The following is a 16,174-nucleotide window of genomic DNA, read 5'->3' on the forward strand; positions in this document are numbered from 1 at the left end:
GGGGAGTGGGGGGAATTCGGAGAAAACAAGAAAGGGGGTAAGGTAACACTGTTCAACAAGTAATGTAATCATTACCTTACTTACTTATGTAACTGTAACTTACTTATTTAACTGTACATCACCTTTACAATAAAATAGACAACTGATGCCCTAGACAAGCTCCCAGAGACAATGCTGATGCCACAGGAATGATAAGCTCATATGGAAGAATTATTCATTTATTGGCATAGCCTGGATTGGCCATCTGGACACATTGATTTATTTGGTCCCAAATTTATCTCAGGTCCCTCTTTCAGGATGTGTGAAGTATCAGAATCCATAATCATTGGAGGTCTTCAGGAAGGAAGGCTGAGAATGAGGAATGGAATGGAGGAGTGCCAACATCCATCATGAGGTGATATAGTTAGACACCTCAATTAGATTTCTGTCTGGGTCTCGGAAGTAGATGGACATAATAGGCCCCTTTGCTCCTGTCCTGGAAACTGGACCCTCCTCAATGGGAACATCCCATGCCTAAGGTGGACAGAGAAAACAAAGGCCATTTGTTAGAGTCCATATGTGATACTCAATTTTATTTTATTGGTGTTGTTCCTGGGGCTTGAACGCAGGGCATGTCCCTCAAGTTTCTGCTCAAAGCAAGCACTCTACCACTTGAGCCACAGCTCCACTTCCAGCTCTTTTGGTAGTTTATTGGAGCTAAGAGTTTCACAAGCCAGGAACTGATGGCTCATGTCTATAATCCTAGCTACTCAAGAGGCTGAGATCTGAGGATCTCAGTTCAAAGCTAGCCCAAGCAGGAAAGTCCCTGAGACTCTTATCTCCTATTAACCACCAGAAACCGGAAGTGGCGCTGTGGCTCAAGTGGTAGAGCACTAGCCTTGAGTTGAAGAGCCAATAGATAGCTCCCAGGCCCAGAGTTCAAGCCCCTTGACTGACAAAAATAAAAAAAAAAGAGTCTCACAGATTTTCCTGCCCAGGCTGAGTAATCCCCAGATCTCAGCCTCCTGACTAAGATTACAAGTGTGAGCTTATAATTAATCCCTAACAGTGGCCTAGCAATCCCTAAAACATTCTGTATCTTTCTAACATTCTTTTTTTTTTTCTGGGGGGGGGTCTGGTCATGGGGCCTGAACTCTGGGCCTGGGCACTGTCCCTCAGCTCTTCAGCTAAAGGCTAGAGCTCTACCATTTGAGCCACAGCGCCACTTCCGGGTTTTTCTTTTTGCTTATGTGGTGCTGAGGAATCGAACCCAGGGCCTCAGGCATGCAAGGCAAGCGCTCTACCACTGAGCCACCTTCCCAGCCCATCTTTCTGACATTAATTCTTTGTCCAGCACATTGTTCAAGATGTTTGGTTTTGGCGGGTGGGGGGGTGGGGGGGAAGTGTAGTTGAGGTGGGAGGGAAGAGATGGTAGGGGAAAAACCAAGGAGGAGGCAACAATGCTTGATAAGAAATGTACTCATTACCTTGCTCATGTAACTCTAACCCCTTCTGTACAGTATTTTTTTTGGGGGGGGTCCGGTCGTGGGGCCTGAACTCTGGGCCTGAGCGCTGTCCCTCAGCTCTTCAGCTCAAGGATAGCGGTCTACCACTTGAGCCACAGTGCCACTTCTAGCTTTTTTTTTTTTTTTGCTTATGTGGTGTTGAGGAATTGAACCCAGGGCTTCAGGCATGCAAGGCAAGCGCTCTACCACTGAGCCACCTTCCCAGCCCCTGTACAGTATTTTTACAATAAAAAAACTTATTAAAAAAAGACATATGGTCTTGAGAAAAGTACCTAACTCCCTGGTAGCTCAGTTTTTTGGTCTATAATATGTACAGGGGAGCTGGGCACCGGTGGCTCATGCCTTTAGCTACTCAGGAGGCTGAGATCTGAGGATCTCAGTTCAAAGCCAGTCCATGCAGAAAATCCATGAAACTCTTATCTCCAATTAACTAGCAAAAAGATAGAAATGGAGCAATGACTTAAGTGGTAGAGAGCCAACTTTGAGTGAAAAAAGCTAAGGGAGAACACCCTGGCCTTGAGTTCAAGCCCCAACACCAGGCCACCACATAAAACATGCATTTAATGTGAAAGAATGTAAGTATAATTTTTTACAAGGGTCATGTAAAGGTTCATTTTATGTTGTTTCTGTTTAGTGCTGGTGATAGAATCCACGGCCTTGCTAAGGCAAGTGCTCAACCACTGAGCTATATTCCCAGCCAAGTTTCCTTTTTTTGCCAGTCCTGGGGCTTAAACTCAGGGCTTGGGCACTGTCCTTGAGTTTTTTTGCTCAAGGCTACTGCTCTACTGCTTGAGCCACAGCTCCACTTCTGGCCTTTTTGGTGCTCAATTTTAGGTGAGAGTCTCATGGACTTCCCTGCCCAAGCTGGCTTTGAACCGTAAACCTTATATTAAAGTCTCCTGAATAGCTAGGATTACATGTATGAACCACCAGCGATGGTCAAGTTTCCTCCTTAAATCCATTTGGTTGCAAGAACAAGATATACAGGACTCAAACTAATGAGTAGATAATTGTGTTCAGGCATCATGTGGATTGATGGAATCTGTCTCATGTGAGGATTGAGGAAGATCTCTCTGGGTCATGTTTCCTGTTACCCAGCACATGAAGAAACTTTCAGGAGTGATGTCCCACTCACCTTGAGATGCACAATCAACTCCTCCAAAGGCACATCTGTGATCAGACATATATCCAGGGAGCCAGGAACTGGGTGAGCAGCTTTAGGTTCAAATTCCTTTCCCACCTCATGTAGGTTAAATTTCTGATCTCCAAAACACAGAGCTTTCCGGTCTCCCTATTTGAGGGAGAGAACATGACCTAGAGTTAAACCTCCAAGTTGAGAATGATCATAAGCCCTCACCTAGCCTAAAGAGGATTTGTAAACTGCAGAGCAGGGCTCCTAAACAATGGCCCCTTCCCCACCCAAGTCTTAGCCTAGAGACAACTGCATTCAAAGCTGAGTACAAGCTTCTCAAAATCTATCTCTGGGCTGGGAAGATGGCTCAGTGGTAGAGTGCTTGCCTTGCATGCCTGAGGCCCTGGGTTCGATTCCTCAGCACCACATAAACAAAAAGAAAAAAGCTGGAGTGGCACTGTGGCTCAAGTGGTAGAGCGCTAGCCTTGAGCTGAAGAGCTGAGGGACAGCGCCCAGGCCCAGAGTTCAGGCCCCATGACCAGACCCCCCCCAAAAAAAGTCTCCTATCTCCAAACAGTATGTTTATACTCCACCCATGGCAGAAATAGCGATTGGTGTACCTAAAATATATCTCCCCCTTGTTCCTATTACTCTGTCTCCCTCCCTCTCTCCTTCCCTCCCTGTACTGGGGCTTGAACTCAGGGCTTCACACTCTTGCTTAGCTTTGTTGGCTCAAAGCTCATGTTCTACCACTTGAGCCACAGTTCCACTTCCAGCATTTTGATGATTAATTGGAGATAAAATTCTCAGGGACTTTCATGCCTGAGCTGGCTGTGAACCTAGATCCTCAGATCTCAATCTCCTGAGTAGCTAGGATTACAGGTGTGAGCCACTGGCATTCTGCTGGCTTCCAGTCTTGATCCTCAAATAGCCTCCTGAGTAGCTGGCATAAGCCACCAGTGCCCAGTGTTGTTGTTGTTGTTGTTGTTGTTGTTGCTCTTCTTTTCCTCCTCCTCCTCCTCCTCCTCCTCCTCCTCCTCCTCCTCCTCCTCCTCCTCCTCCTCCTCCTCTTCCTCCTCCTCCTCCTCCTCCTCTTCTTCTTCTTCTTCTTCTTCTTCTTTCTTTTTTTTTTTTTTTTGTCGGTTGTGGGGCCTAATCTCTGGGTCGGAGTGCTGTCTCTCACCTGTTCAGCTCAAGGTTAGTGCTCTACCACTTGAGTCACAGCACCACTTCCAGCCTTTCCTGCTTATGTGGTGCTGAGGAATCGAACCCAGGGCCTCAAGCATGCAAGGCAAGCGCTCTACCACTGAGCCACCTTCCCAGCGCCAGCGTTTTCTATTAATTAATTAATTAATTAATGTGTGTATGCTGATACTGGAGCTTGAAAACTGGGACTAGTGCTCTCACTTGGCTTCCCCCACCCCCAAGGCTGGTGCACTACCACTTGAGCCACATCTCCACTTCCCACTTTCTACTGGCTAGCTGAAGATATGAATCTTACTGAATTTTTCTGTGATTGATTGGAGATAACAGCCTCGAATATTTCTCTGCCCAAGCTGGCTTCAAACCTCAAACCTCAGATCTCAGCCTCCAGAGTAGCTAGGATTATAAGCATGAGCCACCAGTGCTGGCTTTATTGTTTTTCAAAGTAGGTCTCATTGTTTGCCCAGGATGATCCAGAAATCCCAGGCTTTAATGATTAGCCTTCCTCAATTCTTAGTATAGTTCCCTTTTTTCCTTACAACTCAAATTTTAGTAGAACCAACTGTGTACCCACCTTTGAAAATTACATTTTAGGGCTGGGAAGGTGGCTCAGTGGTAGAGCACTTGCCTTGCATGCATGAGGCCCTGGGTTCGATTCTCAGCACCACATAAGCAAAAAGAAAAAAGCCAGAAGTGGTGCTGTGGCTCAAGTGGTAGAGCGCTAGCCTTGAGCTAAAGAGCTGAGGGACAGTGCCCAGGCCCAGAGTTCAGGTCCCATGACTGGATCCCCCCCCAAAAAAATTACATTTTAGTGAGGGGGAGGGAAAGAGGGAGAAAACTGAGGGAGGGGTAACAAATTAGACAAGAAATGTAGGGGCTGGGAAGGTGGCTCAGTGGTAGAGCACTTGCCTTGCATGCCTGAGGCCCTGGGTTTGATTCCTCAGCACCACATAAGCAAAAAGAAAAAGAAAGCCGGAAGTGGCGCTGTGGCTCAAGTGGTAGAGTGCTAGCCTTGAGCTGAAGAGCTGAGGGACAGCGCCCAGGCCCTGAGTTCAGGCTCCACTACTGGACCTAAAAAAAAAAAAAAAGAAATGTACTCACTACCTTCCTTATGTAACTGTAACTCCTCTGTATATTATCTCAACAATAAAATTAAATTTTTTTACATTTTAAGCAGGGCATGGTAGTACCCAGAATTACAGGAATAATCCCAACACACAAAATGCTGAAGCAGGAGCCTCTAGAGTTCTAGCTTAGCCTGAAATGCACAGTGAGACTCTATATAAAAAAATAATCCAAGGCTCAGTGTGGTGATACTTACCTGTAAACTAGCCAATCAGAAGGTTGAGACTTGGAGGATTGAAGTTTGAAGCCAGACAAGGAAGAAAAGTCTGAGAGATTCCATTTCCAAAATAACCAGCAAAAGACAAGGCTGGTAGCATGGCTTAAGTGGTAAAGCGCCAACCAAGCAAACAAAGCCAAAGAGCATTGAGGCCTTGGGTTCAAGCTAAAGAAGTTTGAGGCTGAGCATGATGATGTATACCTATAATATCAGTTACTCCAGAGGTAGAGATAGGGAGGATCATGGTTTGAAGATAACCCTGGACAAAAATCTGGAAAGACTGCCTGAAAAATAACTACAAAAAGGGCTCACATGAGGAACATAGCTCAAATCTTAGAGCTCCTGCCCAGCAGGCAAGAGGACCTGAGTTGTAATCTCAGTACCATAAAAATCAAGCCAGGTGCTGGTGGCTCTGGCCTGTGATCCTAGCCACTCAGGAGGCTGAGATCTGAGGACCTCAGTTCAGAGCCAGCCTAGACAGGGAAATATGTGAGAACGTTATCTCCAATCAATCACAGAAAAAGCTGGGAATGGTGCTGTAGCTCAAGTGGTAGAGTTCTATTCTTGAGCAAAAGAAGCTTAGGGACAGTGCCCAGGCCCAGAGTTCAAGGCCTAGGACCAACAAAAAACCAAAAACTCATACAAGCAGGGCACTGGTGCCTCATGCCTGTAATCCTCACTACTCAGGAAACATGCACACACACATACATACAGGGACTTTTTGGCTTCAAATTGAGATTCTCAGACCTCATCCCCTTAGTAGCTAGGGTTACAGGCATTAACCACCACAAGGGGCTTCTTTCTCTTTACCACTGCAGGTTAATCCCATATTCATTGTATCAGCAAAAGACTTAATTTCACTTTGAAACTTGAATGATAATTGGGCCTAGCACACAATTCTAATTGGAGGGTTCTTTGTTGTGACCTTTCTTAGTGGGAGAGTGCTTGCTTAGCATGCATGAGTTTGTCCCCCGCCCCCCCCCCCCCCCGCCATTCCTGGCACCACCAAAGAAATAAAATTTAAAACAACTCAGTAAACAAGTTCATTGTCTTACGTGAATGTGGTGGTGCCAATGAGAATTCTGCTGGGAATCTGTTTCATTCTTTTGTCAGCAATATATCTACCTAGCACCCTAACCCTTTTAGAATTTTTCTTTCTTTCTTTTTTGTCGGTTGTGGGACTTGAACTCTGGGCTTGGGCGCTGTCCCTCAGCTCTTCAGCTCAAGGCTAGCACTCTACCACTTGAGCCACAGCGCCATTTCGGTTTTTTTTCTGCTTATGTGGTGCTGAGGAATCGAACCCAGAGCCTCATGCATGCAAGGCAAGTGTTCTACCACTGAGCCACCTTCCCAGCCCCTAGAATTTTTCTTAATTCTGGATGTTTAAAAATTTCATTCTAACATGTGAAGTATAGGAATTGTCTTTGTGTGTGTGTGTGTGTGTGTGTGTGTGTGTGTGTGTGTGTGTGTGTGTGTATGTGTGTGTGTGTGTGTTGCCGGTTGTGGGGCCTGAACTTTGGGCCTGGATGCTATCCCTCAGCTCTTCAGCTCAAGGAGAATGCTCTACCACTTGAGCCACAGCACCACTTCCGGCTTCTTCTGCTTATGTGGTGCTGAGGACTCAAACCCAGGGCCTCATGCATGCAAGGCAAGCACTCTACCACTGAGCCACCTTCCCAGCCCCTGAGGTGTCTTATTGCATGATTATCACCACTGGCCATGCAAAGCCCATCTTATTTATTTATGTATTTATTTATTTATGTTCATTTTTCTCAGTTCTCTATTACCATTCCCACCCTCAGGCAGCCATTATACTGTGTTTGACAATTCAGTAAGGAAATATTTCAGTGATGATGTTCTGGATAATTGAATAACCCTCTTTTTTTCTTTTTTCTTTTTCTTTCTTTTTTTTTTTTTTTATTGGTTGGTCATGATGCTTGAACTCTGGGCTTGGGCGCTGTCCCTTTTCAGCTCAAGTCTAGCGCTCTACCACTTGAGCCACAGTACCACTTCCTGCATTTACTACTTATGTGGTGCTGAGGAATCAATCTCAGGGCCTCATGCACTCTACCACTGAGCCACCTTCCCAGCCCCTCTTTTCTTTCTAAAAAAATTTTATTTTGGAGCTGGGAATGTAGTTTAGTGGTAGAATGCTTGCCTAGCATGCATGAAGCCCTTGATTCGATTCCTCAGTACCACAGAAATAGAAAAGGCTGGAAATGGTGCTGTGGCTCAAGTGGTAGTGTGCTAACCTTGAGCAAAAAGAAGCTCAGGGAAGCCGGGCACTGGTGGCTCACTTATGTAATCCTAGCTACCCAGGAAGCTGAGATCTGAGGATCGTGGTTCAAAGCCAGGGAGCTGGAGCCAGGCGCCAGTGGCTCACACCTGTAATCCTAGCTACTCAGGAAGTGAACTGTGATCCTCAGATCACAGTTCAAAGCCAGCCCAGGCAGGAAAGTCTGTGAGACTTATCACCAATAAACCACCAGGAAACCGGAAGTGGTGCTGTGGCTCAAGTGGTAGAGCGCTAGCTTTTTTTTGTTTTTTTGTTTTGTTTTGTTTTGTTTTGTTTTGGATCCGGTCGTGGGGCCTGAACTCTGGGCCTGGGCGTGTCCCTCAGCTCTTCAGCTCAAGGCTAGCGCTCTACCACTTGAGCCACAGCGCCACTTCTGGCTTTTTTCTTTTTGCTTATGTGGTGCTGAGGAATCGAACCCAGGGCCTCAGGTTTGCAAGGCAAGCGCTCTACCACTGAGCCTCCTTCCCAGCCCCTACTCTGTGATTTTCTTTAATTATCTTGATTTTTTTTTTTTGGTCGGTCGTGGGGCCTGAACTCTGGGCCTGGGCGCTGTCCCTCAGCTCTTCAGCTCAAGGCTAGTGCTCTACTACTTGAGCCACAGCGCCACTTCCGGCTTTTTTCTTTTTGCTTATGTGGTGCTGAGGAATCGAACCCAAGGCCTCAGGCATGCAAGGCAAGCGCTCTACCACTGAGCCACCTTCCCAGCCCCTAGAGCGCTAGTCTTGAGCTGAAATGCTGAGGGACAGCATCTAGGCCCAGAGTTCAAACCCCACGACCAAAAAAAAAAAAAAGGAACTGAGAAGGTGGCTCAGTGGTAGAGTGATTGACTTGCATGAATGACACCCTGGGTTCGATTCCTCAGCACCACATAAGCAGAAAAAGTCGGAAGTAGCACTATGGCTCAAGTGGTAGGGCACTAGCCTTGAGCTGAAGAGCTGAGGGACAGTGTCCAGGCCCAGAGTTCAGGCCCACAACTAAAAAAAAAATTAAAAATTATTAAGTAGTTGTCAGGCACCATTGGCTTATACCTATAATCCTAGCTACTCAGGAGGCTGAGATGTGAGGATCTCAGTTTGAAACCAGCCCAGGCAGGAAAGTCCCTATAAGACTCTTATCTCTAATTAATCACTAAAAAAACCTAGAAGTAGAGCTGTGACTCAAAGTGGTAGAGCACTGACCTTAGCAAAAGAGCACAGTGACAGTGCCTAGGCCATGAGTTCAAGCCCCATGACCAACAAAAACAAAAATAAAAATAAATTGCTAAGTAGTTGTACAAAGAGGTTACAATTCCATAAATCAGGCTAGGAGTACAATGCTTCTTGGTCAGTGTTACCCTTTCCTTCATTCTTCCCCATATTCCACCTTCTATCCCTATCCTCAACTTATCTGGTCCAGTTTTTATATAATGCACATTGTCTATGATAACTACATTTGCACACCCTTCCTCCGTCCATACACATACTCTCCACATTGCCCTCCCACCAAAACCTGTTTCCAGTTCCTTACCCTGTCCTTTTCTCCCTCTCTCTAAAAGTTCCCCTATTTAGAATTTGGAATCTCCTTCACTGATTCTTTTATTATAGTTCTCATATTTCCTGTGTTTTGTTTTTGGAGTTGTTGTATTTCTCTCCTTCCCCCCTTTTTGTAACGTGCTAAGTGAAACCGAGGATCTTAAGCATGCTGGGAAATTGGCATACCACTAAGCCACATTCCAACCTTTAAGTTATGATTTATTTTAGCTATTTTTTTCTTACCAGTCATGGGGCTTGAACTCTAGGCCTGGGTGCTGTCTCTGAACTCTTCAGCTCAAGGTGAGTGCTCTATTGCTTGAGCCACAGCACCACTTCCGGTTTTCTGGTGGTTAACTTGAGATAAGTGTCTCATGGACTTTCCTGAGAGGCTGGCTTTGAACTGTGATCCTCAAATCTAAGCCTCCTGAGTAGCTAAGATTACAGAAGCCACCTTATCTATGTATTGTTTTATGAGACCAGGTTTTGCTCTGTAGCCCAAGCTGGCACTGAACTCACAATCTTCCTATATGTATATGCTAAGGTTCCTGGCTTTAAGTTATATTTTAAAATGTTATCATCAAATTCTAATCCACCTGTAGTTGGCCTTTAAAGAAGTGATTACCTTGAAAGTGGTGACCTCCATGCCCAGGACGTGGGAATAGAATGTGATGGTTTCTTCAATGCTTTTTACTGTCATCACAATGTGGTCCAGTCGTCGGATAAAACACTGGGAAGGTATATGACTGCTGGCCCTCCATGGCTAAAAAGTAAAAACAGTAAGGAAAAAACCCACATTGCTATTGGCAATGTTTCCATATCTTTTCTTTCCACCACCTCCCAGCTCTATGAGGAATCCTTAACCCTATTTTAAGCAGAATTGCCCCCAAGAAACACTCAGTAAAGTCTTTTTTTTTGGGGGGGGGGTCCAGTTGTGGGGCCTGAACTCTGGGCCTGGGCGCTGTCCCTCAGCTCTTCAGCTCAAGGCTAGTGCTCTACCACTTGAGCCACAGTGCCATTTCTGGCTTTTTTTGCTTATATGGTGCTGAGGAATCGAACCCAGGGCCTCATGCATGCAAGGCAAGTGCTCTACCACTGAGCCACCTTCCCAGCCTTTCTTCTTTTTTTTTTTTTGTTGGTTGTGGGGCTTGAACTCTGGGCCTGGGTGCTTTCCCTTAGCTCTCCAGCTAAGGCTAGCACTCTACCACTTGAGCCACAGTGCCGCTTTCGGTTTTCTTGCAATTTATTGGATATGAGTCTCATAGACTTTCCTACCTGGGCTGGCTTTGAACCATGATCCTCAGATCTCAGCTTCCTGAGTAGCTAGGATTACAGGCGTGAGCCACTGGTGCCTGGCAAAGAGGCCCTTTTTTTTTTTTTTTTTTTGTCGGTTGTGGGGATTGAACTCTGGGCCTGGGCGCTGTCCCTGAGCTCTTCAGCTCAAGGCTAGCACTCTACCACTTGAGCCACAGCACCACTTCTGGCTTTTTATGCTTATATGGTGCTGAGGAATCGAACCCAGGGCCTTTTGCATGCAAGGCAAGCACTCTACCATTGAGCCACCTTCCCCACTACTGTCTTTTGCCTGTTATTCATAAGGTCACCATTGCACCTTTTTTTTTTTTTTTTTTTTTTTTTTTGCCAGTATTGGGGCTCAAACTCAGGGCCTTTTTCACTTGGCTGATTCAGCTCATAGCTGGCACCTACCACTTGAGCCATATCCCTAGTCCAGTTTTTTTTTAAACTGGTTAATCTGAGATAATGTCTCTCAGACTATTCTACTCAAGCTGGCTTTGAACGCTGGCCCTTAGCTCTGATCCTCCTGAGTAGCTAGGATTACAGGTGTAAACCATAAATGCCTGGCCAATGTTGGCTCTACCTTAAGTCTATTCTTTTTTTTTTTTTGGGGGGGGGGGTCTGGTCGTGGGGCCTGAACTCTGGGCCTGGGCACTGTCCCTCAGCTCTTCAGCTCAAGGCTAGCGCTCTACTACTTGAGCCACAGCGCCACTTCTGGCTTTTTTCTTTTTGCTTATGTGGTGCTGAGGAATTGAACCCAGGGCCTCAGGCATGCAAGGCAAGCACTCTACCACTGAGCCACCTTCCCAGCTCCAAAATTGTTGTTGTTATTATTATTATTGTTGGTTGTAGGGCTTGAACTCAGGGTCTGAGCTCTTTTGCTCAAGGCTAGCTAGCACTCTATCACTTTGAGCCACAGCACTACTATTTGCTGTTTTTTTTTTTTAACCACCTTCTTGATATGGGAGCTTGTGCTACTAATGTTTTTGTTGTTGTTGTTTGTTGTTTGTTTTGTCAGTTTTGGGGCTTGCACTTGCCCTGGATGCTCTCTCTGAGCTTTTTCACTCAAGTCTAGTGCTCTACCACCTTGAGCCACAGCACAACTTCTAGTTTTCTGGTGGTGCTGAGGAATCGAACCCAGGGCCTCATGCATGCAAGGCAAGCACTCTACCACTGAAACAACTTCCCAGCCCTAATATAAAAACATTTAAAGGGCTGTGGAAGTGGCTTAGTGGTAGTCTTGCCTAGAATGCATGAAGCCCTAGGGCCAATTTCTCAGTACCACATCAACAGAAAAAGTGGTGCTGTGGCACAAGTGGTAGAACACTAGCCTTTAGCAAAAGGAGCTCAGGGACAGTGCCCAGGCTCTGAGTTCAAGCCCCAGGACTGGAAAATAATTAGGTTTGGCTACATTTTTAGGGCTTTATTTTGTGTTTAGGACCTGTGCTACATCAAATATGTCAATTTCTTATCCCTTTTCTTTGCCATTCTGTCTTACATTAATTATTATTTTTGGCCAGTACTAGGGCCTGGATTTAAAGTGTTTGACAAGTTGCTCGGCTAGTTCTCTACCATTTGAATCACATAGCCAGGTAGCTTTTCAGTGGTCATTTGGGTATGAAAGTCACTCAGATTACTTTGCCTGGGCTGGCTTTGAAAAGCAGTCTTTCATGTCTCAACCTCCTGAGTAGCTTAGAATTATAGTGATTAGACCCTGGTAACCAGCTTATTTCATGTTAATGCCTCCAAAATCTAAGAAGTAAATTCCTGCCTCACCAGCAACTGGTTAAATTGTATTCTGCTAGGGCTGGGAAGGTGGCTCAGTGGTAGAGTGCTTGCCTTGCATGCCTGAGGCCCTGGGTTCTATTCCTCAGCACCACATAAGCAAAAAGAAAAAAGCCAGAAGTGGCGCTGTGGCTCAAGTGGTAGAGCGCTAGCCTTGAGCTGAAGAGCTGAGGGACAGCGCCCAGGCCCAGAGTTCAGGCCCCATGACCGGACCCCCCCAAAAAAAGAAAGAAAGAAATTGTATTCTGCTAAAAAAAAATTGATCTTATATCAAATCTTTCTTTTAACCTCCAAGAAAGAACTTAAAATATTTTAGGTCTGATTAGACACTGAACAGACAAATCAGCCTGTACTATTGATTTTCAACTTTCCTACTTTTCAGATTTATGCCTTTATTTATTTGTTTGTTTGTTTGTTTGTTTGTTTATTTTTGGTCAGTCATAGAGCTTGAACTCTGGGCCTGGGCGCTGTCCCTCAGCTCTTCAGCTCAAGGCTAGCGCTCTACCACTTGAGCCACAGCACCACTTCCGAATTTTTCTGTTTTTTATGTGGTGCTGAGGAATCAAACCCAGGGCCTCATGTATACTAGGCAAGCGCTCTACCACTGAGCCACCTTCCCAGCCCTCAGATTTATGCCTTTAGAGTTATAGGTTTCTCCTAGGAACTGGCTTAGCTGCATGCCCCAACTTCGATCATCTATGAAAATAAGTTCAACCTCTTCCTTCTATTCTTGCCAATTCAAGGGACAAACACAATGGCCTTCCTTTGTTTTTGTTTGTTTGGTTTTTTCAGTACTAGGGTTTGAACTCAAAGCCTTGTACCTGTGAAGCAGGCACTCTACCACTTGAGCCACATCCTACACTCAGGTGAATGGCTTTTGTGAACAAGAAGGAAGGAGAGAAGTGTGAGATTTGGAGGCCAGAGCTAGATCCTGGTTGGGGTGGGGGTAGGGGTTGGAGCCTGTTAATTAAAAATATAAAAATTAAAATTAAAGGTCAAGGATTAGGTAGAATAGCACTACCATGTGTAAGGCCCTGGGTTCCAAATATAGCACCAAAAACCAAACCAAAACAACCCCAAACAACAACAACAACAAAACCAGATGATCAAGACAGACATCTAAAAAGACACAGTGCTAGGCCATGTTTTATGAGCTAGCCAAAATGATCTGCCTATTCTATTTCTGACCATATTTATGGACCTATAAATAGGTATATTCAGGCTCTAGGCCACAGTGACCTCCCTCCTTCAGCTTCCTCCACAGGGACAGATTCTCTTCTAGCACTTTCTTCAAGGTTCACTTCTGGCTGACAGCCCCTCCCCCAAACCTTCTGGCAAACCTCAAGGTCACTGTACTTGCCAGCAGCTCCCCCACCTCCTGCCCTATCACGACAATCTCAGGGGTATTGTCTGCAAGCCACCTTTGAGTGTCTCCACCTGTCGCTGGTAAAATTGGCTATGCAGAGAGCCCTAGCCCCTCCCCCCCACTCTGCAGACTGTGGACCCGGCCTGCTCAGTGTGAGCCAGGCCTTTCCATGGGCTCTGCTGCCCTCTGCTAGTCTGAGAGAGGAAGTGAACAAACTCAAGGCCTCACTCAGTGTGGCAGTAAACCCTAGTCCCAGCTTGCCCAACAACATCTGGGCGCTCCAGGGCCCCCAGCACTCACCTGATTTTGCAAAACCCTGCTCCACATCCTTACTCCAGCAGCCAGAAGGACAGAGGTGTAGTGTAGCATGGCAGGTCCGGACATCCTGGCTCGAAGCCAGGAGATCAAGGGGCAGGAATGGGAGGGCACCAACCAGGGACAAAGATAGGTGGCACCAACACAAGAGTAGAGGTGTGTAAGTCAATGGCAGTGCCATGCTTTTTTTTGTTGTTGTTGTTGATTATGGGGCTTGAACTCAGAGCCTGGGCACTGTCCCTGAACTGTTTTGCTTAAGGCTAGTGCTCTACCACTTTGAGCCAAAGCACTACTTCCATTTTTTTTGAGTGATTAGTTAATTGGAGTTAAGAGTCTCAGGGGGACTTTTCTGCCTCGGCTGGCTTTGAACTCTGATCCCCAGATCTCAGCATCCTGAGTAGCTAGGATTACAGGCGTGAGCCACCAATGTCTGCCTTGAGTGCTGGTTTTGAATTGTTGGGCTGAAGTGATCCTCTTTCCTCAACCTCCAAAGTATCTGGGATTCCAGACACTCACCACCACACCTGACTTTTGGGCCAACATTCCTAAGATATTAAAAGTTCTGTGCTCCAGAATGCAATGTATCTCCAAGCCAGAGGGTAAATAAGTGTTAGAAGTATAGATGAGGGCAGAAAACATGTCCCAGTTCAACAGTCAAGTGGGAGAGAGCCAATTCCCCACCCTCCACTCTCTTGCTCTGTGCATAGCCTTAGTGGGTGGAGAGAACCATCTGCTTAGTTTGCCGGTTCAAGGGGCACCTCACCGAAACAGCCTCCCAGACACACTCAGAAATGATGATTAATCAGATTCCTCAAGGCCTCTCAGAAAGCAAACCATCAAAGTCCATCCCTTGTCAGCTCAGTATTCATGCATCTTGTTAAATGATTATTCTCCTAATGAGATATAGCTATCCCATATACAACCAAAATTGCACTAATCCACTCCCTAGACAGGGAGGCTAAGACATTGAGCCACCTTTACTTTTCTTGATGCTTACAACCTAAATGCCAGGATAGAAAAACTTAACATTACTTAAGTACTGGCAGAAAAAAAAAATAACATATCTTGCAGGCTCTGGTGGCTTATACCTGTAATCCTAACTACTCAGGAGGCTGAGATCTGAGGGTTACAGTTCAAAACCAGCCCAGGCAGGAAAGTTTTGAGGTTCTTTTTTTTGGGGGGGTCCAGTCGTGGGGCCTGAACTCTGGGCCTGGGTGCTGTCTCTCAGCTCTTCAGCTCAAGGCTAGCACTCTAACCACTTGAGCCACAGCTCCACTTCTGGCTTTTTTCTTTTTGCTTATGTGGTGCTGAGGAATCGAACCCAGGGCCTCAAGCATACAAGGCAAGCGCTCTACCACTGAGCCACCTTCCCAGCCCCAAGTTTTGAGATTCTTATCTCCAATAACCCACTAAAATCTGGAAGTGGAGTTGTGGCTCAAGTAGTAGAGAGCCAGCATTGTATGAAAAGCTAAGGGACAGTGACAGGTCCTTAGTTCAACTCTCAGTAACAGCACACACTAAAAAAATCAGCTACTCAAGAGGATCAGATCTGAGGATGGGGATTGGAAGCCAGCCTGGGTAGGATATTCTTTTTTTTGGGGGGGGGGGTCCGGTCATGGGGCCTGAACTCTGGGCCTGGGCGCTGTCCCTCGGGCCTGGGCGCTGTCCCTCGGGCCTGGGCGCTGTCCCTCAGCTCTTCAGCTCAAGGCTAGTGCTCTACCACTTGAGCCACAGCGCCACTCCGGATTTTTTCTTTTTGCTTATGTGGTGCTGAGGAATCGAACCCAGGGCCTCGAGCATGCAAGGCAAGTGCTCTACCACTGAGCCACCTTCCCAGCCCTGGGTAGGATATTCTTTAGGAATTTACCAGCAAAATAGCCAGATGTAGAGCTGTGGCTCCACTGGTAGAATGCCAGCTTTGAGCGAAGAGACTAAGGACAGGTCTGGGAACGTGGCTTAATGGTAGTGCTTGCCTAGCATGAATGAAGCCCTGGGTTCAATTCCTCAGTACCACATAAATAGAAAAAGTCAGAGGTAGCACTGTGGCTCAAGTGGTAGAGTGCTAGCCTTGAGCAAGAGAAGCTCAGGGACAGTGTCCAAACCCTGAGTTCAAGCCCCATGACTGGCAAAAAAAAAAAAAAAATCACACAAATTAAGGACAGTGCCCTTGCCCTGAGTAAACCTCAACACTGGCATACACACACACACACACACACACACACACACACACACACACACACACACACACACACACACACACACACACTCAATTGATCAAAAAAAAATTTTTTTTTTTGCCAATCCTGGGGCTTGAAATCAGGGCCTTGACACTGTCACTGAGTGCCTTTGTTCAAGGCTAGCACTCGACCACTTGAGCCACAGTACCACTTCCAGCTTTTTTTTTAAAGCCAGTCAAATTTAGCAGT

At 46.1% G+C, this 16,174-nt stretch overlaps 1 protein-coding gene across 1 annotated transcript; it reads right to left on the minus strand.

Annotated features, from left to right (window-relative positions):
* Positions 1 to 202: 202 nt before the first annotated feature.
* Positions 203 to 13,816, minus strand: Glod5 (glyoxalase domain containing 5). The gene is made up of 4 exons (XM_070039181.1): positions 13,734 to 13,816; positions 9,612 to 9,749; positions 2,641 to 2,796; positions 203 to 513 (listed from the first exon to the last, which is right to left on the minus strand). The coding sequence occupies exons 1-4, from the start codon at positions 13,800 to 13,802 to the stop codon at positions 388 to 390; spliced, it is 489 nt and encodes a 162-aa protein (XP_069895282.1). The 5' UTR covers positions 13,803 to 13,816; the 3' UTR covers positions 203 to 387.
* Between the last annotated feature and the right edge of the window lie 2,358 nt (positions 13,817 to 16,174).

This window comes from Dipodomys merriami, unplaced genomic scaffold (genome assembly GCF_024711535.1).
Source record: "Dipodomys merriami isolate MVZ:Mamm:240054 unplaced genomic scaffold, mDipMer1.0.p SCAF_3, whole genome shotgun sequence".
NCBI classification, from domain to species: domain Eukaryota; kingdom Metazoa; phylum Chordata; class Mammalia; order Rodentia; family Heteromyidae; genus Dipodomys; species Dipodomys merriami.

What these genes read in the sequence shown, in the direction of transcription:
- Glod5 (XM_070039181.1), bottom strand. Translation starts at nt 13,802, where the DNA reads ATGCTACACTACACCTCTGTCCTTCTGGCTGCTGGAGTAAGGATGTGG. An exon ending in GCAGGGTTTTGCAAAATCAG is followed by an intron (nt 9,750 to 13,733) that starts GTGAGTGCTGGG and finishes TTTACTTTTTAG; the next exon opens with CCATGGAGGGCCAGCAGTCA. An exon ending in TGGAGGTCACCACTTTCAAG is followed by an intron (nt 2,797 to 9,611) that starts GTAATCACTTCT and finishes TCCCTCAAATAG; the next exon opens with GGAGACCGGAAAGCTCTGTG.